Raw genomic sequence first — 25063 nt, forward strand, 5'->3', positions numbered from 1 at the left:
TGAAAGGAAGAAGTAGGGACAATCGGAATGGAAAATCCTGACGACGTAAAAGTCGTTTGGGGCACTCCTGTTGAATTCTCTGTCCCTTCTGCCATTCCTACCTGCTGAAAATAGTGGTGGAAAATCCCTCTCCATTGAAAATATACCAAAACAGTGCATTCAAGCAAGCATTAGCAATACCTCTGATAACATTTCAATAATTTTGCAGATGTATGAAATGGAAGTGAACAAATAATGAGTGAATTACCATACTTTTGATATTTATTGGTTTCCCTTGTGCTTTGACATTTCTCAACAACTACAGCTGTCATGGCAGGTGTGTTTTTATTATTCGATTCTTTTCCCCACCTGAATGTTTTAAATTCTTGGGCATATTGGAGTACACTTGTTACCTGAAGGCTAAAGTTGATCTGATGCGGTATCAAATAGGACTATATCAGCATAGTGAAAAGTTGTTTGCAAAACCCCCATCAGGATGTGTTTCTCCTACATATTTTTTGACACTTGGGCAAAGAAAATCAAGGACGTGGGTCCTATGACATCACACTAGTTGGATGGGCTCATTCAGCAAGATTGGCCTTCCAGAAAAAAGAAGTTTTGCAAAACTGAATTGTGGCACTTTCCATTTTAATCTTGCTAATACAAAGATTTCCACAAATAGGCAAGGTAAGAATATTTTTTATTGCAATATTAAACAGCGCATCTTCAGCCATTACAAATTTTATAGACAACTACATGAATCACAATACATAATATATATTTTACCATATGATATTTACACATGCAGTTAGTACTGACATCATGCTACGTACCATTAGTAGTAACATTACAATTCACCTACAAAATAATAATGCTTCCTTGTAGGAAAATACATCTGAATAGCTGGAATGTGCATTATATTGCACGTCCACAATTTAAAGTTGACTTAATTCAAGTTCAACTGGTTATACAGACACTCTTAAATGATCCCTTTTCCCCTTAATGAATAAATCACAGAAGATTGAAAACATATTGAGTGCAAGCCCTGTAAGAGCGCATATCTAAATACATCCAGAATTTTCATCACTTCAACAATAACTTTCACTTGGCTCCTGTCAGATTTTACTTACAGTATTTATTTCTAGTTTCTTGGGTGGAAGCCATGCACAAGTAAATAGTGTAACTCAACTGCATTTCCAGCACTTTAAATTCGTTTATTATATATTTATATATATTTATATATGATATGTCAGTGTTTCAAATAAAATGTCCATATATTTCATTTTGAGGAAGATTTTTGTTGTCAAGCTAAGTTTTGTCGCTGAAATGCTAAGAGACCATTTACAATCCTTGGAAAATTCATATCTTATAATTTAAAATGAAAATATTCTGTACATGTTTTGTGCCATAAGATTGATTTGGTGAATATATTTTGAAACATAACTTTACATCTACATACAAACTGAAAACTTACTATACATTCCTGAATTGTGCACAAGTAATCTGAAATGTTCCTACTGAAAAACAAAATTATGTACAAAGTCCACAATATGCAGCAAAGCAAAACTGCCATAATTTCCTAGTGATAATACCCAAGAACTAATGGGTCATCTGATTTGAACTAGCCAAATACAGTAAGAAAAGAAAATGCTTTTCAAAACCGTAAATATGATTAAAAGTGCAGTAAATATACAGATAAGTAATCAAGTAGGTGCAGGGTAGTCGCACTGTACAACCAAGCATAGATTGCTAAAATATATATTTCGGTAAGCTAAAAATAGAACTCCAGTGTTCTTAATAAAAATAGTTTACAAGGAACAGGTTTTAATTGCATATGGAGTGGTAACAGACATGTACTAAATTAGCAAGAGGCAAAACATTTGGCTTAAGCAGTAAAATAATACTTAAAAAACTCAGCATTGACTTATGGCTAGTTTTGAGGAATTGGGGCTAGTTTTAAAGGAATTAGGAGTGTGACTTTTGTTATGATGTGGTCATTAGGATTTATTAGCTGAACCAGAAGAACGTCGCAATTTCATAGACATACGACTTTTGCTAGCACGAGGTGACATTGGAGAGGCTAAGTCGATCCCGTCCGCTCCCTGTGCTGCAGGACTTTCGGCCTGCTGACTCTCTGGGCATGAGCCTGCAAGACAGTGGAAGGAAAACGTTACTTATATACAAGATACTGTTGTGATTACTTCTGTCAATGATTGCTCTTTGTATAAAGATCTTTAAAAATTAACTCTCCTGAGACTTATTTTAAGTATTTTAAGGTTCTTTTGTAGTGCTAAACATGTCTGTACTTTTTGCCAATTAAATTAATTAGCTTGCATAAGCTTAGTTCTACTGTGAAAGGAACAAGGATATGCATGCTCCAAGAAAAGTAGTGAACATACATTATGTTAGGTGAGCAATCATATCAGCCCACACTGAGAAAAGTGCAAGAGCAAGAGATTCATTCCACGTTAGAAAGTGACTATGCAGTGTCAAGTGAACCAGTCCTGGTTTAGTAAAACATAAAAGGAGAAACAGGTTTTCTTCTGCAGAGCTCCGTACATCAGCAGAATTCATTAAAATATAAAAATCAAATGGCTTGGGCACTACATCATTGACATTAAATCGGAAAAACATTTTTCCGTTCTGGGTAGAAATATAAATGTAGAAGGTAAAAAAGTAAAAATACGTTCCATAAGATAACACAAGGTAGAATATATTATAGCAAAAATTGTCAACATAAAGTTAAAAACAAAAATATAAACTAAACACAAAACAACCTAGAACAACCAATTTAGCACACTGACACTGAACTGTGCACTTCCTGCCACAAATTACAACATATCTGAAGCAATATGGAAGCTTGACTAAATCTGCAATACAACTTATTGCAATTAAGCTTAATTAAACTAAAGTCAAATTAATTTGGACTGATGAGATTCAGTTAAGAAATTGTACTATAATACCACAATTGTTAACTTCACTTTACATAACAGGCATATTCAATTTAGGTTATGCAACACTTGGTGCATGGTTCAGAACACATCCAAAATAGATTTCAAATAAAAAGCAAACACCTTAGCTATGCAATTTAATTGCCATCCGTTTCATGGTCCTCTGCAGTCCAAATTAAAGCATTATTTGGACTGGAAATGTAGTTTAAAGAAACATATTTCAAAACTATATAAATTTACAGATTGGTTCCCCTTTTAAACAACATGTAAAATAGATAAAATTATTTATATCAGTTACAAGTATAATTAGGAAATAGAAATGACAGGCTGAAGGAAGTTGTTTTAAATTTTGCACAGCATACCATTCATAGCTAGCGTGAAAGACCTTCCGTTTCAAGCCTTTGCCCTTTACCTTGATGAGGCCAATGTTTTCTAGTGGAGGTTTGGGAAGAAGAAGAAATATCACAGCATTTCTTTCTTTAAAGTGAAGAAAATGAAGCAAAAAAAGTGAATCGGACAAGAAGAGGAGAAAAGGGAAAAAGAGAACAGGTGTGAGAAATGACACAAATACTAAAGTTGAAGGGTATTAATAATTAATGTCCAGAACAGCGATATCGAGCAGAAATCCTGATGCCACACCTCACTGGCTTGTACTCGTATATCTTCTAAACAGAAGTCAGAGCTGACAATTACATATAGCGGATAAAGCCAGATATTTTGGGAGCCATACTTATCTTGACTATTAAATATCTAAGAAAAATGCAAGTGGTATTTGGTAGAAATGTGCTCTTCAATTTTTTTCAAACTTTGATTTTTCAGTCTATGAAAGATTCAGACTATTAAATGTTACGGTTAGAGCGAACATGGCAGATCATTATTGACATTACACAGAAGATCCATTAAAACACTACATCCAAACTAGACGTTTACACATTCAATGTAATCTATTAAAAAAAAGTAAGCACTGACATATGAAGCATTGATTCCTGCATGTGTCACACAACAGTAAGTATATCAAAATACCTAATTTATAGATATTTATAAAAAATAAGTCTTGAAGTGCTCCATTGGATTAAGGTTTTAATTTTAATCTGGCTGTGCAGATTATGTAGGTTGACATCTTCAAGGACAGTAAACAGTAGTCAATGTTACAATTAAAACACAAAATTCTATTTTATACTTAAATCCTTGCCTCTTGAATGCACTCGACTTAACTGAGAAGAAATATATATATAAAATATATACACACACATACATAAAAAGACAAATGCAAAATGCTGCGTTCAATTTAACACCTATAGGGCACAAACTGCAAAGGCACTACACGGGAGATCATTTACTGTTACACTAATAATTTCCTTACTTATTATACAGCGACTTGCACATAGAGACAAAGACAAAATTACTTATTTAGATACATTCTTTATTGTTCAAATTAAATTTTTAACTGATTTTAAGATATCAGTATGAAAAGGGCAATTGCTACAAATCCTAGTTCATTGAGATCAATTTAATTATGATGCACCATATCAGAGACCAATATGATCATTTCAGCTCTACAAAGTAGAGAAACCAATTGGTGCATTTTGATAAACTAAAATTTAACAATAGTTAGAATCAAGGTTTTTCATCTTGGGTGGTACTGCATCTCTGAGGATGTATGAAATGCACGTAACATAACCAGAGGAATATCACAAATGTAAAATCAAACAGAAAAGTCAGCCCGAGATCAAGATGCTGAAATCTGACACATGGTAGATAATCTTTTGAAGAATGAAGACCACTTCACTTAAGAATAAATCTTCATTCTTAACCATTACATAATGCAAGCATCTCTCAAAAAAATAAGCTTACTTGGAACAGGAAGAATCAACTTATTTAGAATCCAAGAGAGTTAATATTGAAACTCTTCAAAACTTTGCAGCCAAATCCAAAGAATTTGTTTGGTGAAAAGTCTGAAAAGTTACCCAAGTGGCTGCCTTACAAAGCCAAACATTTTTGAAGAAGTTATGAGACCAGCAAATGTTCTGTGAAGAATGTTAATTTATTCACCAAAGGTGTAGACTTCATTAGAAAATAGAAATGACAGGCTGAAGGAAATTGTTTGAAATTTTGCACAGCATACCATTCATAGCTAGCGTGAAAGGCCTTCTGTTTCAAGCCTTTGCCCTTTACCTTGTTGAGGCCAATGTTTTCTAGTGGGGGTTTGGGAAGAAGAAGAAGAAATATCACAGCATTTCTTTCTTTAAAGTGAAGAAAATGAAGCAAAAAAAGTGAATCGAACAAGAAGAGGAGAAAAGGGAAAAAGAGAACAGTTGTGGGAAATGAGACAAATACTAAAGTTGAAGGGTAGTAATAATTAATGCCCAGAACAGAGATTATGAGCAGAAATCACAACACAGCATTCCATATAGCTGCATGGATAAAACAGCCCATTAAATCTAACTTCTCAAGCTCCTTCACTGTCCCCATCTCCAAAATTAGGTGTAGAGCTTATTCAAAATACATAGTTCAATCTAGAGGACAACATTTGAACACATTTTAAATCCATCTCCAAGCACGTACACAACTTTGCTATGAACTGCAGCAATACCCAGGCAGGCAAATAGCAGACATTTTGCTTGTTGGAAGATCCTATAACATTAAATGAGATGAATAACCAATTACCTTTTTTGATAATATTGAAGAAGGAATAGCGATTGGGACATTAGGGAAACTCCATCCTTTTCTTCCAATAGAACTTTAATATCCACCTGAACAAACTATAGACTAGTCCTGTCTTTACTGAAGAATAAACAATACCAGGCATTGAAGGCTAAAGTTCCTATGAGCTGTAGTTAGTAATTATAACTTCTACATTTTCAATGTTGAAATTAGCAGATGCAAAATCCCTATCCTTGCCTACAATTTCCATTTAGCCTTTGTGCTCCATTAATTTGTAACTCTTCCATCCCTACATGCCTGCTCACTTTAACCCTCGTTTCTTCTCCCTTTTCATTATTTTAGTCTCTGCTGTCTGGGCCTCATACCCTTGGATCCTCCTGAAAACCTACCACTTTGTCTGCTTTCTTCTCTTTTAAAAGCCTCTTCCAAACCTCGCACTTTGAATCTGACTTCAAACATCTCTTAGCTCTTCATCAACTTTGTTTGCTCTGTGAAACACTTAAGAACTTCCAAATACTTTAAAAATGCTCCATAATTATATGTTAGGGTTAGGGTTAGGGTTCTACTCCTGATCCTTTATCACTGTGCAGTGATAATGCCTATAGAGAAACCTTTGAAGGCTAGAGTTTTACTGTGTTAACTTTGAAACCTTCAAACAAAAAACAACATTGTAAAAGAAGCCAAGACAATTATCAGGAGCATGAACAAACAAAATTTGATATTGAGCCACAAAGAGAGTTAAGGGGAGAGGATGAAATATTTCAAAGGGATAGATTTTAAGCAGTATCTTCAAGATGGAAAAAGAGGTTTGGGGAAGACATTCCAAAGATTTGGTTTTGGCAACTGAGGGCCTACAGTGGAGTTATTGAAATCAAAATTTGAGGTGCTTAACAGACCAGAATTGGAGGGGTACAGATATCTCTGAAGATTGCAGGGCTAGAGCTGATTACAGAGATAGGGAAAGACAAAGATACGGAGCGATTTAAAACAAGATTACAATTTGAAAATTTAGGCGCCTAATCAGGAACCAATATATATCAGTAAATGTGGGTGATGGATGGATGAATAGGGTGGTGGATGGGGGTTGAGTTCGGACATGTGTAGCAGTTCTTTGGATGACCTCAAGCTTACACAGGATAGAACATGAGTGACTGGCCAGAAGCTTGTTGAATAGCTGAGTCTCGAGTTAACAAAGACTTGGATGAATGTTTCAGCAGCAGATGAGCTGAAGCAGGCGTGGAGTCGAGGGATGTTTATTACAGGGGAAAATAGGTGTCATAATGCACTACTGAGAACTTCTCTAGTTAAATCAGGCAAATTTGCTGTTGATGACAAGAACTACAAACATCTTGCAGAATTAGCTACTGAATGAAGTGAGAGAGAAGTCTTGCAATGCGATTAGATATAAATCAAAGCCTCAGAGGGTCATAATGTCATACTTGTATTTGGGATTTCAAAATTGATATAGCTGTTATTTCACAACTGGGATCTTCTTTCATTTTCTGGCAGCAATATTATATGATGTGGAGATGCCGGCTTTGGACTGGGGTAAACACAGTAAGAAGTGTCACAACACCAAGGTTAAAGACCAACAGGTTTATTTGGTAGCAAAATCCACTAGCTTTCAGAATGCTACCCTTTGTCAGGTGAGTGGGAGTTCTGTTCACAAACAGGGCATATAAAGACACAAACTCAATTTACAAAATAATGACTGGAATGCGAGTCTTTACAGGTAATCAAGTCTTAAAAGGTATAGGCAATGAGAGCGGAGAGAGTGACACCATCTACGCTCTCAAGACCAACTGCAACATTGTCATCAAACCAGCAGATAGAGGAGGGGCCATTGTCAGACTGAACAGGACGGATTACTGCAAAGAAATGTACCGACAACTGAACAACGGGGAATACTACAGACAGCTACCCGCAGATCCGACCAAAGAACACACCCGTCAACTCAACAGACTGATCAAGACCTTTGATCTGGACCTTCAGAGCACTCTCAGTGCTCTCATCCCACGTACTCCCCACGTTAGGCGTAGACTAAAATCATGAATAGGTCAATGAGACAGTGGGACGGCGGCGCGGGCTCGTTGGGCCGAAGGGCCTGTTTCCCGTGCTGTGTTGTTCTTTGTTCTTCTTTGTTAGAGATCTCTACTGCCTCCTGAGGATACACAAGGCAAACACACCCAGCTGTCCCATAGTATTGGGCAATGGGACTCTGTGCGAGAACCTCTCCGGCTATGTGAAGGGCATCCTGAAACCTATTGTACAAAGAACCCCCAGCTTTTGCCGTGACACTATGGACTTCCTACAGAAACTCAGCACACATGGAGCAGTTGAACCAGGAGCACTCCTTGTCACAATGGATGTCTCGGCACACTACACCAGCATTACCCACGATGATGGCATTGCTGAAACTGCCTCAGAACTCAACACTGACAACTGTCAGTCTCCAGATGCAATTTTACTACTCATCCTGGAACACAATGTCTTCACCTTCAACAACCAGTTCTTCATCCAGACACATGGAACAGCCATGGGGACCAAATTTGCACCGCAATATGACAACATTTTCGTGCACAGGTTTGAACAAGACCCCTTCGCTGCACACGACCTTCAACCGATGCTACACACCAGATACATCGGTGACATTTTCTTCGTTTGGGCTCATGGTGAACAATCACTGAAACAACTATATGACAACATCAACAAGTTCCATCCCACCAGACTCACCATGGACTACTGTCCGAAATTGGTTGCATTCTTGGACACACGCGTCTTCATTAAGAATGGTCACCTCAGCACTTCAAGCCCATGGATAACCTCACAATGCTCCACTTCTCCAGCTTCCACCCTAAACACGTTAAAGAAGCCCTCCCCTATGGGCAAGCCTCTGTATGCACAGGATCTGCTCAGATGAGGAGGATCGCAACAGACACCTCCAGATGCTGAAAGATGCCCTCCTAAGAACAGGATGTGGCGCTTGACTCATTGATTGACAGTTTCGACGTGCTACAGCAAAAAACTGTACCGACTTCTTCAGAACACCACCACTGGACATGGTGGATAGACAACCGTTCGTCGTCCAGTACTTCCCTGGAGCAGAGAAGTTACGACATCTTCTCCGAAGCTTTCAACGTATCATTGATGAAGACGAATATCTCGCCAGGGCCATCCCCACACCCCTACTTCTTGCCTTCAAACAACCGCATAACCTCAAACAGACTGTTATCTGCAGCAAACTACCCAGCCTTCAGGAGAACAGTGACCACAATACCACACAACTCTGCCACAGCAACCTCTGCAAGACGTGCCAGATCATCGACACGGATGCCATCATCTCATGTGAGAACTCCACCCAACAGGTACACAGTACATGGTACATTGGGGAGACCATGCAGACACTACGACAATGGATGAATGAACACTGCTCAACAATCACCAGGCAAGAGTGTTCTTTACCTGTTGGGGAACATTTCAGCGGCCATGGGCATTCGGCCTCTGATCTTCGGGTAAGCATTCTCCAAGGCAGCCTTCACGACACATGACAACGCAGAATCGCCGAGCAGAGACTGATAGCCAAGTTCCGCATACATGAGGATGGCCTCAACCGGGATCTTGGGTTCATATCACACTATCCGTAACCCCCACGACTTGCCTGGGCTTGCAAAATCTCCCCGTCAATACCGCAGAAGCATAATTGTCTGGAGACAATACACATCTCTTTAACCTGTGCTTAACACTCTCTCCACTCACATTGTCTGTACTTTTAAGACTTGATCACCTGTAAAGACTTGCATTCCAATCATTAGTTTGTAAATTGAGTTTGTGTCTTTATATGTCCTGTTTGTGAATAGAATTCCCACTCACCTGACGAAGGGGCAGCGCTCTGAAAGCTAGTGGATTTTGCTACCAAATGAACCTGGTGCTGTGAGACTTCTTACAACAATATTACATGCAGCACAATAACTAAACAACAAAAAACATGTTTTATTGCTACGTGGATTCAAACCATTTGTAGTATCCTTTGATATGAATATAACATATCAATTCCCTATTCCATTCCTGGATTGAGCAAGAAACATTGCTAACAGAAATAATTTTGCTAATGATCATGGAAATGCTACAGTTTCTAATAAACGTGAGTATCAGTGATTTGGTATAGAATTCACTTAAGACTTTTTACTGACAATAAATCCATCAGGATGACAGATTTTCACACAAGCAGTATGTATCAATTGTGGTTAATCATGTTTCACAGTGATTATTCAGGTTTCCTTCAGAAGTGACTTTGATTTGTGCCTCTGAACTAATTACCTCTTCTTAAAAAAGGAAATACAAGGCAGGTTATACCTTCTTCAAGCACAATGATGGAACCAAGTTCCAGATTGACTAGTATGCACAAATAGACTAAAACAGTCAGGAGGCAGGACTTTGCTGTTTGCCCATACACTTCATTTAATTTTTTCCATTTGTTATTATAGATCCAAGTAGCAGGCTTAAAACCCATAATGATGTCAAACACCTGCAGTGATAGTAGCCTTTGGGCACTCCATCTGTTCCTTTCAATAATCCAGCCATCAGCTGAAGGTTGCCTAGGGCAGAATGCCAAATTAAGATTGCAAATCTTTCCTTTGTGGTACAGCACGCAAATTAATCTTCAGGAGGAGATGACATCTGATCCATAGCTTCGATAGTCAGTATGGTCCAATTAGAATCAGAGGTTTCTAGTTTTCTCACTTCAGAGAATCACAGGAACTCAACACAGGGGAAGGCTCTTTGGCCATCATACTGTGGTGACTCCTGGAACAGCAGTCATACTTAGTCCTACAGACCAGGAATTGTGCTGAGTCCCACAACTATGCTTTATGGTCCTGAAATCCTTATCTAAACATCTATCAAAGTTATTTATGGAATTAGCTTTTATCATCTTTTCAGGTAATGTTTTATTAGAAAATAACTATGAGAAAATATCTATGAGAAAATAATTCTCATCTCCCCTCTAGATCTTTCACCAATTATTTTAAATTTATGAACTTGTGATGATAATGCATCTTTAAAAAATGTATTTATGTCATGTTTCTTGTTTTAGTAGTCAGTTCTATTAACTGGTGCCTCTTTGTCTGTAACCGGCAGCCTCTGTCGATACTGCAGAAGCATAATTGTTCCTTACCGCTGGAATGTTTGTTTTAATCTGGATTAATGCAATTTGGTTCTCCTCTAGTTTTTTTCAAGAGTAGGGCTTGATTAGGTTGATTGACAGGAAATAATGTGCGACTGGGAGGGATTAGGAGTTGCTAATTGGGTTCTTCAGAGAGGGGTAGCTTTCTCTGTCTCTTTCTCTCTCTGGATTTGGAGATTGGAATCTGCCAGAAAATAAGGCAGTTTCTCTGGAGGCTGCTGTTTGGGAGACAAAAGACAGTGCCCGGGGGGTTGAAAGGCTGAAAGGCTGAAAATCTAGCCTCCATGTGAGCCTCTATGTTTTTTTTTGCACTTAAGTCTAAAGAGGAATTTATGTCTGTGGGGTTATTGTTTACATTTTAACTATATAGTTAGCTGTTAACAGTAATATCTTGTTATGTTTAAGCATCTTCAGTTGATAAAAGTTGTCCTGATTCCTCTTATTATATTTTAACTGTTTGTTAAATAAAGTTTGTTTTAATAAAAGCTTCCTAGTGGGTCAATTGAATCATACCTGGAGCAAAACACCTTATGCTCGCCCTAATGCCAAAAAAGAAATTAGTTGCAGTCTAGACTAACTTGATAATAAACCCTGGAGTTACTGGTCTGGTCCCTAACAACCTTTGGTGCTTGACTGATTCAACAGAAGAAATTGTTTATTTATATCTATGCATCTTAAAACTTTTAATAGGTTACCTCATTACCTTTCCTGTTCAAAGAATAACAGTCTTAACCTTTCCACCACTCCAAATAACTGAAATCCCTGGTGGTACGGTTTCTAAGGCCTTTATTTCTTTCTTCGGGGATGCAGAGAGAAGACTGTGCTACATAGAGATGCAAATAGAAAGTTGTATTTGGTTCAGGTGATAAGCTTTTTCCCAAGTTTGAATTTAGTCAGGCTCTGACATAGAATTTTCAACCTTCAAGTGAGTTAAGTAGCCATGTTTAACAGGGAGCTGTCTAGCAGTGGCAGTTATCTGTCAGTCAGTTGAAATTAGTTGGTTCAATAAGTGTTAATTACTGCAGCAGGAAACTAAGTTACGTGGTGACTCATCCAAAGCTCTATATAAGCTGGCAGAATTTTCCAAACTGCACGGAAATGATACTGTGATGGAGTGAGATGCAGAATTTGGTGAAGGGGTTAAAAAGATTCTTCTTTTTCTACTTGCTTTCAACCTCCAATTGTTCAGGAGTTTTTGTCCCTTTTTTAAAAAATCTCCAAGCTAGGTTAGTGCTACTTACTAATTAATTAAGGCTTGATTGAAACGGCAGAGCTGATGGTGCGCTATGACTGCAGCATTTGGGAATTTGTGGAATGCACAGCAATCCCATCGACAACATCTGTAGTAAGTGTCTGCAGCTTAGATAACTTTGGCTCAGAACTGTTGAACTGGAGACTGAGTTGTGAACACTGCTGAGCATCAGGGAGCGGGGGGTGGGGGGGGGGAAGTTATCTGGATACTTTGTATCAGGAGACAGTCATACCTTTTAGCTCATGCAGAGAATTCATTAATGGTCAAAGACATGAGAGTGTAACTGTGAATTAGGCAGGTATGGGGAATTATCATGTAATAATGGAGGAGCGTCAGCCCCTGACGATGTCCACAGATATATGAGATGTTTGTTACCTACATGGATGAGAAAGGCTGCAAGGTGGACTGGACTAAATTGGCGGAAGGCTGCCATCTGTGATGCTGAGGATCACTGGAGGAAGCCAAGATGAATCATCCACTTGGCACTTCTGGCTGAAGATTGCTGCGAATGCTTCAGACTTATATTTTGCATTGGTGTGCTGGGCTCCTCCATTATTGAGGATAGGGATGTTTATGGCGCTTTCACCTCTAGTGAATTGTTTATTTGTCCACCATCATTCATGATTGGATGTGGTGGGGCTGCAAAGTATGGATCTGATCCGTTGGCTGTGGGATCGCTTAGCTCCATCACTTGCTGTTTGGCATGCAAGTAGTCCTGTTTGATAGTGTCATCAAGTTGACACCTTATTTTTAGGTAGGTCTGGTGTTGTTCTTGGCATGCTTCTTGCACTCCCCATTGAACCAGGGTTGATACCCTGGCTTGATGGTAATGGTTGACTGGGGATATGCCGGCCATGAGGCTGCAGATTGTGCTGGAATATAGACCTGCTGTGGCCTCCAGCATTTCATGGATGCCCGGTGTTGAGTTGCCAGATCTGTTCAAAGTCCATCCTATTTACCACAATAATTAGTGCCACACAAAACGATGGAGGCTGTTCTCAATGTGAAGGCAGGACTTTGTCTCCACAAAGACTGTGTGGTGGTCACTCTCACCAATACTGTTGTGAACAATTACATACGCAGCTGGCAGATTGGTAATGATGAGGTCAAGTATGTTTTTCCTTCCCCACCTGCTCCAGACCCAATCTAGCAGTTGTATTTGTCAGGACCCAGCCAGCTTGATCAGTAGTGCTGCTGCTGAGCCACTCTTGGTGATGGACATTGAAATCACCCACCCACAGCACATTTTGCGCTCTTGCCAACCTCAATGCTTCCTCCAAATGTTGTTCAACATACAGGATTACTGATTCGTCAGCTAAAGGGGGACAGTACAAGGTAATCAGAGAGAGGTTTCCTTGCCCATGTTTAACCTGAAGCTATGAGACATCATGCGGTCTGGAGTCAATGTTGAAAATTCCCAAGGCAACTCTATCCCATCTGAATACCACAGAGCCACCATCTCTGCTGGTGGGACAGGACATATCTAGGATGGTGGTGCCTGGGACATTATCTGTAAGGTATGATTCAGTGAGAATGACTATGTCAGGCTGTTGCTAGTCTGCTTGACTAGTCTGTGAAACAGCTCTCCCAATTTTGGCACTAACCCCCAAATGTTAGGAAGGAAGACAGTGTAGTATCGACAGGGCTGTTTGTTTTGCCGTTGTCTTTTCTAGTGCCTAGTTCAATGCCAGGTGGTCCATCCAGTTTAATTTCTTTGTTGAGACTTGCTCCTCTGAGCTGTCTAGATGATGCATAGCTGATTGAGGTTTCTTTTAATTTCTTGCTCAGCCTTCACATTGCTCTTGCATTCCTTCACTAAATAACGCTTTTTGCATCGATGATAAACAGCATCCATAAATTTGCAATGATTAGCAGTATGGCCCACCACACTTAAACCATCCACCGCTTTCACCTTTTCACTTGCAACCTCCTTCTTGATGCAGCGCCCTCACCTGGACACCAACATTAGTCTTCTGAATATCTTTCATATTACTGGCAGCCAGTTCCATGCCCTAAGAAATTTCTAGAGCCTTCTTAAAAGTCAGTTGCTTCCCCCAACAACTGACGCTGTATACCGTCTCTGAGCATATTTTCTAAAGCTTCTCCAAAGTCAGTGTTCTGAAAGTTGGCTTCAAAATTTGAATCTTTGAACAATCACCAAGGTTTTGGGTTGTGATGATTCTGGACCAGAGCAACTAAATTTGCAAATGAAATTTTCCTTGCTGATACTAGACTTCTCATCAACTTAAATCTTCACCCTACACACTCAGGAAAATTGAGCATTGCTTCACATCATCTTGTATTCCATTTGCCAAAATAGAAATTCTGCAACCTCTCATCTTCAGCCCAGTCCTCGCTTCTCTCATTGATCTGACTGCCCCGAACATAGCCAAGGTGCTGCTAACGTGTGTTATAAACCACACTAATATAAAATGCAAGGGTATCCCAAAACCCAGAAGGAACACTGGTCCATAGTGGCATGTATGTTTTTTCGGTATTATATGAGGAATGATGTACAACCCAATGGGGAAACAGTCCAGTCATTGTGAGTAATTAGTAAGGAAATATTTAATAAAACAAAAACACGCATGATAAGGACTATAATGCTCTGCGACAGTTAAGGATACTGATGGCTATGCACACTTTTACATGAAATTATCCCTTAGTCCTCAAACTACATTTATCCGAACTTTGAGACACCCCATTTCCCAAACAGCATCCAATATTAAGAAATTCTTATGAGCTAAATCCAGCAAATAATTACACAAGGTTAAGGTGATCATGTCTGAGAAATAGTCTTCCAATTCATCAAAAGGTAAAATGGCTGCTATTCTTGGAAGACTATAGCTGCAGGTTCCTGCAGTTGATGTTAGCCGTCTTCTCCCTCCATCTTCCTTCTTGTGCGTTCAGTTATACCATTTCTCTTCCTTCAATTGTATCCTTTAATTGGAGTCAGCTTTTGGCAGGCACATGTCAATTTCCTTCTCTCCCTACTTTGAAATTATCACTTCTACAATCCCATTGTTTCTCTAGTCACAAGTAAAATACTTGTTTTCCACTGATAGACTGATTTGCATCTCATCAGTTCTCTAGCTGTCTGCCTCAAATCCATTCCCTCTTTATACTTTTTTCATCTTAAAGTTCTTCAATTCTTAACACTTGAAATTTGTCAAATGAACCCACATTGAAAACGAGCTACTCACTTTATGTAACTTCAGTTTGCCACACCGAACATCAAAAAACCCTGTTTTCGATAGTGACTAGTGGAGTGCCCCAGGGGTCGGTGCTGGGGCCTCAGCTATTTATCATTTATATAGATGATCTGGAGGAGGGAACCAAGTGTATGGTGTCGAAATTTGCTGATGACACCAAGAGTGGTGGAAAGGCAAATTGTGCGGAGGGTGGGGAGAGTCTATAGAAGGATCTAGATAGGCTGGGCGAATGGGCCAGGAACTGGCAAATGGAATTTAATGTTGGCAAGTGCGAGGTGGTCCACTTTGGTAGGAATAATGGTAGGAAGGACTATTACTTACGTGGCGAAAAACTGCAGCAGGCGACGGTGCAGAGGGACCTCGGGGTCCTTGTGCATGAGTCGCAAAAACCCAGCTTGCAGGTGCAGCAGGTGGTCAGGAAGGCGAATGGGATGCTGGCCTTCATAGCGAGGGGGGTTGAATATAAAAGTAGGGAGGTCTTGCTGCGGCTGTATAGGGCATTGGTGAGGCCGCAGCTGGAGTACTGTGTGCAGTTTTGGGCGCCGTACTTATGCAAGGATATTTTGGCCTTGGAGGGAGTGCAGAGGAGGTTTACTAGGCTGATGCCGGAGTTGAGGGGGTTGAGCTATGAGGAGAGGCTGAATAAACTAGGCTTGTACTCGTTAGAGTTTAGAAGAATGAGGGGAGATCTCATTGAGACGTATAAGATGATGAATGGGATGGATAGGATAGAGGTGGAGAGGCTCTTCCCGCTCAGAAAGGATAGTAGGACTAGGGGGCACAGCCTCAAGATAAAGGGGGGGCGGTTTAGAACGGAGTTGAGGAGGAACTTCTTCACTCGAAGGGTGGTGAATCTCTGGAATTCTCTGCCCGTTGAAGTGGTGGAGGCTGCCTCGCTAAATATTTTTAAGACGCGGGTTGATGGGTTTTTGATAAGAGAGGGGATTAAAGGTTATGGGGAGAGGGTGGGAATGTGGAACTGAGCCACGACAGATCAGCCATGATCTTATTGAATGGCGGGGCAGGCTTGAAGGGCTAGATGGCCTACTCCTGCTCCTATTTCTTACGTTCTTATGTTTATGTTCCTTGCCATGTTATCCTCATTGCCAAAAAGATGTAGTAACTTGAGACCACAAATGGGACAGTGATTCTCCCAAAAAATTAGCATAGTGGGCCGGGAAAATCCTGCAACGGTCGATTCATAAGAACATAAGAAATAGGAGCGGGAGTAGGCCATCGAGCCCTTCGAGCCTGCCCCACTATTCAACAAGATCATGGCTGATCTGAAGTGGATCAGTTCCACTTTCCCACTTCCTCTCCATAACCCTTAATTCCCTTGTCTATCAGAAATCTATCTACCTGTGACTTAAATATATTCAGTGAGGTAGCCTCCTGGGCAGAGAATTCCAGAGACTCACCACCCTTTGAGTGAAGAAGTTCCTCCTCAACTCTGATCTAAACTGTGCCCCCCCTGCCCTTATCTTGAGGCTGTGCCCTCTAGTTCTGCTATCCTTTCTAAGCGGGAAGAATCTCTCTACCTCTACCCTATCTAGCCCCTTCATTATCTTGTAAGTCTCTATAAGATCCCCCCTCAGCCTTCTAAACTCTAATAAGTACAGACCCAGTCTATTCAATCTCTCTTCATAGGCTAACCTCCTCATCTCCAGTATCAGCCTGGTGAACCTTCTCTGTACACCCTCCAAGGCCAATATATCCTTCCGCAAATGCAGTGACCAAAACTGCACACAGTACTCCAGTTGCGGCCTCACCAGTACCCTGTACAGTTGCAGCAAGACCTCCCTGCTTTTATATTCTAACCCCCTCGCTATAAAGGCCAACGTTCCATTTGCCTTCTTGATCACCTGCTGCACCTGCAGACTGGGTTTTTGCGATTTGTGCACAAGGACCCCCAGGTCCCTCTGCACAGTAGCATGCTGCAGCTTTTCACCCTTTAAATAATAATCCCTCTTACAATTATTTCTACCAAAGTGGACAACCTCACATTTGCTAACGTTATACTCCATCTGCCAGGTCCTCGCCCACTCACTGAGCCTATCCAGATCTCTCTGCAGACTTTCCATGCCTTCCACGCAATTTGCTTTTCCACTCATCTTCGTGTCATCAGCAAATTTTGTTACCCTACAGTCAGATCCCTCCTCCAGATCATCTATGTAAATGGTAAACAGTTGAGGCCCCAGCACCGATCCCTGCGGCACTGCACTAGTCACCAACCGCCAACCAGAATAGCACCCATTGATTCCAACTCTCTGCTTCCTGTTAGACAACCAATCCTCAATCCACGCTAACACCTTACCCCCAACTCCGTGCACCCTAACCTTTTGCAGCAACCTTTTGTGAGGCACCTTATCAAACGCCTTCTGGAAATTTAAAAACACCACATCCACCAGTTCCCCTCTGTCTACTGCAGGGTTTGTGATCAGGACGGGCTGAGGAGTCAGCTAGGGAGGATGGGGCACGGGGTGGCGATTGGCCTGCTGAGGGTGCTGGCACTGCAGAGGGGGTAACTATCAGAGGTGGGAAGGGGAAGAGATTGTGGCAGGCCAGGAGGAGGAGGGGAGGCAGGGATTGGGACTAGTAGTGGGGCCACCAATTGGGCTTGGGAACAGTGGCGGAGGGCTGATCTTGTGAGGGTCGTGGGGCTAGCTAGCTAGTGATTGAGCTGGCCAGTAATTGGGAGGCCATCAGCGCGGGGGCACTGCGCATGCACCGATCTCAGCACTGACAGATCGGTGAAGCGTAGTAGCCCTCTCAGTGCACTGATTTCAGCCTTTCCAGCAGGAGTAAGTCCTGATCCCTGAAATCTAATGATATTCATGCTGGTGGCCTCTCTGAACTCCCACTGAAAAAAAGAGTGTGAATCACTTCAGTTTTTACACAAGTTCATAGAAACAGAAAAACTACAGCACAATACAGGCCCTTCGGCCCACAAAGTTGTGCCGAACGTGTCCCTACCTTAGAGATTACCAGGCTTACCTATAATATTCTATCTTACTAAGTTCCACGTACTTATCTAACAGTCTCTTAAAAGACCCTATCGAATCCACCTCCACCACCATTGCCAGCAGCCCATTCCACGCACCCACCATTACAGCGCAGTACAGGCCCTTTGGCCCTCGATGAACTCTGGCCACTCTGAGTGAAAAACTTACCCCTGACATTTCCTCTATACCTATTCCCCAGCACCTTAAACCTGTGTCCTCTTGTGGCAACCATTTCAGCCCTGGTAAAAGCCTCTGACTATCCACTTGATTAATACCTCTCAACATCTTATACACCTCTATCAGGTCACCCCTCATCCTTCATCTCTCCAAGGAGAAAAGGTCAAGCTCACTCAACCTATCCTCAATCCAGGCAACATTGTTGTAAATCTCCTCTGCACCTTTTCTATTGCTTCCACATCCTTCCTGTAATGAGGCAACCAGAAATTCAACGCTTAGAATTTTTTTTGGGAGAATTCCGCCCAAGGTAACTGTTTAGAACAGAAATTTCTTTGATATAAATAAATGACAAAGTTTAACAGTAACTCAGCAGAACAGTAATAACTATGAAAATAGGAGCACTAGTAAAACAGGTCTTGCTTATAGATCACCCTTTTGCAGACTGAAAAAGCCTGCCAAAGCCCGCCATGTTCAGAACCTACAACAGACACCAGTGAAACAATTACAAAGGAGGCAGACAGGTTTATAAGAACATTCTGTACTCAAAATGACACTCTGATCCAGACAAAGAACCTATCCTATCGAGTGATGCTTCGCCCTACAGTATGGGGGCAGTACTTTCTCATTTAATAGAGGATGGATCCAAAAAACCTACCAGTTTTGCATCTAGGATGCTGACAAATGTTATTCACAGTTGGACAAAAAAGGTCTAGCTATCATTTTTGTGGTGAACAGATTCCATCAGTACATATGTACTGACCACAAGCCGTTGACAAATCTTTTCAGTGAATCAAAAATTCCTCTCACAGCCTCATCAAAATACAGCATTGGGCATTATATTGTACTGATAGCCAGCGCAGGGAAAGACAACACAGTTGTCTCCCTTGATCAGATTTGCCATCCAAGGTATTATGACCTCCCAAGACCATTTCATTATTCAAGATGCTTGCACATTCTCCACTAATAAGTGCATAGCAAATTAAGCAGTGGACAGACCAAGATCCCATTCCGTCACAAGTTAAAAGATTTCTGATGCAAGGACGGCCAACTGAAATTTATATGTGAAATGGAAGTGTAAGGATGGATGACGTGTGGGATGGATGCATTTTGTGTGGGTCAAGAGTGGTTATTCCACCCCTTGATCATTTGCAAGTCATGGATGCAATTGAGGTTCATCCAGGTGCTTCTAAAATGAGGAGTCTCACCAGATTGTACTTGTTGTTTTTACCCATCAGCCTATGTTGAATCCATAGCTGAAGTTTACTCTTAATTTCCTCATGGTGGTGTTTAACAAATAACCCTTTGTCGCTAAAACTTTTGGAAATCTAGATGGATTATACTGTAACGTTATGATAGTTAACGTGGAACGTCACTTCCTCAAGATAGTTCTGGCTGGATCATCCCTTCCAATCCATTTTGACTGCTGTCTGGAAGTTATGAATTACCGTAATCATATAATGAATTCCATTAATTTACACAATGAAGTGAGAACTTCTGTAATTGCTGGTTTCTGATTTCTGAATATTGTTGTATGAGCCCATTTCAAATTTATAGGCATCTTCTTAGAGTTCGCTGACGGAATCAATGGTAACCAGTACTTTACGGATTTCCTCCCCAGTTTATTTTGGCATGCTGATGATCTACTTTTTAGTTTATCCAGCCCATCTATCTTATTTGTACGATTTATCTGAGTAGAGGGAGGGTATATTGTTTTCCCTTGGAGAAAGTAATCACTCACTCTTATGCTCATCTTTTGTATTGAAGCCATCTGCTCTTTAAATTAAAAACAATTCTCACCTCACCTTTGATCACTTATTATTTAAGTACTGCGGAGCTTTGTACTACATTTTTGCACATGCAGTTAGTTTTCGTCCAGGTCTCCCTGACCCCCTGATCACACTTAAAAATGTTCTTTAGGTTATCCCATTCCCTTTATCCCTGCAATGTTTGTAGAGGTAATTTCTCCTTTCTATTTTGCTTCTGATTTTTTTTCTCCATGTAATCTGAACTCACTGGTTCTAGATATGTATTGATCCTGCATGCTCAAAGTGGAGTTTTTCTATAACTAATGTTATCTGCTCACCGTGTGCAGTCACTGTTCAATAAATTACAATAAACGTGGTTCACTATTGTGTTTATCCTGATTACTGCCCTACAGTGACTGATCATGATGATACTCTAGATGTCTTTTTACTGCAGTTATGATTATGTGACATGATTCACAGAATAATTACTACTCAGGTTTTCTTCTGATAAGCAGTACTCCACACTTGTACAGAATGGGCAGACTTTTGCCTTTGGGAGTGAGCTGGGAGGTAAGGAGCGTGCAGAATTGGGAAGGAAGGCAGGGGTGAAGAAATTGTTGCTTTTCTGACTCATTGCAATTCATATGGGGACAGGGAAGATTGAGAATAAAATTCTCAGCCAGTGGCCAAAGGGTTTCATCCTGCTCCTGGTATTTTACTGGCAATTTTGCTACAGGGTGGTGGGGAAAACAGGAAGTTTCTCTCCTGTAGCCCATCCACAACCTCCTTGGTCAACAGCCACTCCCCATCTGAAAGATCTTTCTGTGCCCACCTCACTGGGTGCTGCTCGACAGGCCCTGGCGAGCCCAACATACTTATCTCCATTCCTGCGCGTACTCCTTTGTTAGTGCTCCTGGTCAACTGTAGTACCAGTGCTGTACTGATCCCTGCCCCCACTTGGCTGGCAGTTCTTGGTTCTCCATCCTTAAAAGGGATGGAAGTCCAAATGATAACATTAATTGACGGAAGTGCAAAGAATTGTGCTGGTACTTAAATTCAACTCAATAAACCTCATATCTTCAAAATAAACTTTTTGTCAGACTTGCCTCAGGTTATCTCGTTATACTTAAGTGGCCCTCCATTCACATCAGATTTCTGAATCATTGGTGAAAATTTGAAACAGTTTAACTTCCATGTCAACCGTCTGTGCACTCACCCTGCATTTTTCCTAAATACCGTGCAACTTCCACATGCTTACCTTAAGCCAATTTTTTTTCTACTCCTTCACACTGAACATTTTAATTTCATACAAAATTACGAACACATTATACACAGATCTTGCATACACAAGTCTTTCTAAGTACAGTGTTCTTGCTATGTACGTGAAGGGGCATTGTTTTAAAGTGCTACTCTGATTTTGGCTTGGGTCAACTGATTTTCTTTTCCCTTTGGTTCCCCTACTTCTTCAAATTAACGCAACCTCTCATTTTGTTTTTCAATTTTACCTTCTTCCTAATTTCCTTAAAATTGTTTTCAAAGCAGCAAACTATTGATTAAAGTTTTATCTTGCTTACCCTGCTCCTTAAAAATTACCTTAAAATCTTAAGGTATGAACTTATCATCCCTATCAGCTCGAAATGTGGCCTCTGGAAACCCAATGTGTTATATTTAATATACCGTAACAACATTTCATTAAAGGATCAAATCTTCAATTATGATTATTGGTATGCAAGTATTTTCCAGCATCTCAACTTTATTATAAAAACCTGGCTGAAGTATGGCCTTGTTTGTGGAAGTTCTCTCATATTCTCTCATGTCTTTATTTAACTTCCCTTTGAAAGATTTTCATCATTATTCAGTTTGGCTTATGGGCATTCTGAATAGCACAGAACACGCATCTCCTTGTCCTACAACTACTTCCTGATTTGATCAAAGCTTCCCATGACTTCATCCTGACAGTCTGATAATTCTAGTTGTTCACTTGTCATGGTTTTCCACCCATACCTAATTCTTCCTTTACTTGAGATTGTAGTAACACATTATTGTCAAGCTAATAGAAAATAAATAATGGCTTCACTGAAATTAAAGACCAATAAATAAAAGAAAAAGAGAAAAATGTACGAAGAAAAACAAATGAACAAAAATTTCACAATTTCCATTTTTTGCAGCATAATACACAGCAGAATAAAAATGACCACTGACTGAAATATAAAGCAGGTCAAGTTTGAATCAGCACGAAGCTTGAGAATTAAAAACCTAACGGAACAAGAGGAGAATGATCTGAAACAGGATAGATTAAAGGAACATCATGAAGAAAATCTCATTACTTGATGCATTTAATTTATAAGCCATCAAATCAAACAACTAAAACAAAGTTGAATGGACTAGCTTGCAGCACACCCTGTATATTACAGTATACATACATAATTTTGGAAAGTCTGCACCACAGATTTTTTTCTATTAAGGACGTCAAGATACTAATGTAGAAATTACAAATGTAAAACAAATGATCTACCTCCATCTGCTGAAGATGCCAGAAAAAGTTCACCATTAGGTCAATAGTTGTAGGCAAACTCTGATGAAATACCAAGCTATACCTGAGCAGCAAAATTCCTGATGTATTCAGCATCAGTTAATCTCAGGGCTGGGGCAGGGGTATTAAAACTTTCAGTGGAGTCTGAAAGAAAACAAATCTTGAAAGGACATCCTTTTGTGATTTTTATATCTTGACAATTGCTGGAAAGATCAATGTGCGGCTGTTAGGTATGAATAGATTGGTCATTGCAATGATGATTCTCAGCTAAACAAATTCTAGCAACTTAATCTAAGCTCAGACATTATGAATGGCTACTTGGTTAAAGTACTGGTGGTTGGTGTCCATGGAACTGCAATCCAAAACAAATCATTGCCTTCCAAACAGGAGAAAAAGAAAATGAAGTGAAGAAAAAAGAACGTCAGACAGAGACTCCCCCCCACCCCCAAGGAGTTACTTTTTTTTTTGAAAGGAGTTACTTTTGAAGATGCTTAAGTTATTAAACATTCAGGAGCAGTACCTGGAGTGCAGAATAGGAGGGAAAGGAAATCAACTAAGTTTAATTCATTCATATGGCTTTTCTATCCATTGACATCTCAAATCCTTTGATAGTGGTAACCACTCAGCATGTTTTACTTCATGACAATTGCTTATTTTCCTGTCCAACAAGACAACCCTTTTGCACGATTCTGCTGCTGAATTTATATTCACTTTCTTAAAAACTATAAACAAAAAAGCCTAGTTAAAAAAAAGGTGCAGTTGGGTTTGATGCTTTCATTAAAATGTCTCAGAACAACTGTAAAAATTACAAAGACATGACAATACAAAATACTGCCTTGTAGGATAACATAGCTTCTGGATGTACAGTACATTCAACTACAATACATGACATGTATTTGTTGTATTATATTTTTTCAAAGAAACCAGTTTAAGAGAGAATAAGAATTTTCACCTCAAACTTGTCACCATGTGATTATGTGGTAACAATGTAAAAACCGATTTATTTAATTCTGTCAATGAACTATGTAAGGGGAGAATAAATAAATCTACAAACTTAGTGGTGATAAACTGCATCGGATTACAAAATGAGGTTACAAGTTAACTCTTGAACATTTATTATTTAATGTTTAATATTTAATTTAGTTACACTGCTACTTGGCAAAAATCTTCATAAATGCACTCAATTATATCAATTATTTCTATTTCAGCTGTTGGAAATTGCACATATATGAGCTTGTGATAACTTCCATGTAAACAGTATATGGTATATATCGTATGGCAACGAGACACTATTTAATTACAAATGAGCCACTGTATTTTCGATATCCAGGGCAAGAATAATTTTAAGGTAATTTTAGAATTTATGGCACAAAAGCTATAAACTGAAATTTAATTGGGTACAAGTATTTTTCCAAAATATTAAGCAGTTAGAAATGGGCATTGTTTTCATGTTATTAATGGCATCAATATAATTAAATTTGGCAATGTTCACTAAACTCGCTCAAACACTTTTTTTTTTATACTTTTATTTTAAAATGACAAATTTTATATTTGCCTTTTTTTATAGCAAGGATGTAAAATTCTTTGGTATCATCACTATACTTCTGTTCAATAAAACTATCTGGCATTCCTTCTTGTGCACTCGAATCATTCCAATGACCATTAATCTGAGTCATAATAGTACAGGTAGTCATTTGGCTCGAGTCCATGACACCTCTCTTTAGACTAATCAGATCAGTCCCATTCCTCTGCTCTATCCCATTATCCCTATAAGTTTTACTCAAATATCCATCAATTTCCTTTTGAAATTACTCATCGTTTTTTCCACCAATTCTGTAAGGCAGCAAGTTCTAGGTCATTACCAGTCACTGCATAAATAATTCTTCCTTACACTATTCCCAACCAGAATTTCTTGCCCAAACCCTAAATTTGTTCTTCTATTATTTCAGCCAATGGGAACAGCTTTTCCAATATGACTTAACTTGCAAGCGATCAAACATTTGGAAATACAGCTCAACTGCCTTTTTGCAGTTTTAAAATAGATGGCGATGAGGTGTTTTCTTAAATTTTAACACTGTTCAATACTAGCAGGATATTCTTTAACTTCTCCAAAGACCCTTCATTAGATGAACTGTTTATCCTGCAAAAATCTGTAATTAACATTTTGTTGTTTTAGAATATTTACTGAAATCATTAGGAAATCTGGTTGGAGGAATTACAATGGGTGGAAACTAAATTAATAGATATGTGGTAATTAGCTTGGAGGGCTCAAGCCATCAGGTAATTTTAACATTTCCTGCTCACCCGGTTCAGTAACTCCTCCAAGTCAATTCTCATTAAAGCCATCAGCACTCATTACTTGAAGA

The 25063-nt window shown here is 39.7% G+C and overlaps 1 protein-coding gene across 6 annotated transcripts in view; it reads right to left on the reverse strand.

Moving 5' to 3' along the window:
- Positions 1-662: 662 nt before the first annotated feature.
- The window catches only part of ralgapa1 (Ral GTPase activating protein catalytic subunit alpha 1), a 247344-nt gene continuing 222943 nt past the window's right edge, over positions 663-25063 (reverse strand). For 3 of the 6 annotated variants that reach the window (XM_080202818.1, XM_080202821.1, XM_080202817.1), the window contains exon 40: positions 663-2125. In XM_080202818.1, coding sequence (XP_080058944.1) covers positions 1977-2125 — 149 coding nt within the window. In that variant the 3' untranslated portion in view covers positions 663-1976. Of the gene's footprint in view, positions 2126-3292; positions 3408-25063 lie in introns of all 6 variants that reach the window. The other 3 variants (XM_080202820.1, XM_080202822.1, XM_080202819.1) reach the window with 2 other exon arrangements.

The sequence above is a fragment of the Carcharhinus amblyrhynchos genome, chromosome 14 (assembly GCF_965287045.1).
Source record: "Carcharhinus amblyrhynchos chromosome 14, sCarAmb.v2.hapA, whole genome shotgun sequence".
In the NCBI taxonomy this organism is placed as follows: domain Eukaryota; kingdom Metazoa; phylum Chordata; class Chondrichthyes; order Carcharhiniformes; family Carcharhinidae; genus Carcharhinus; species Carcharhinus amblyrhynchos.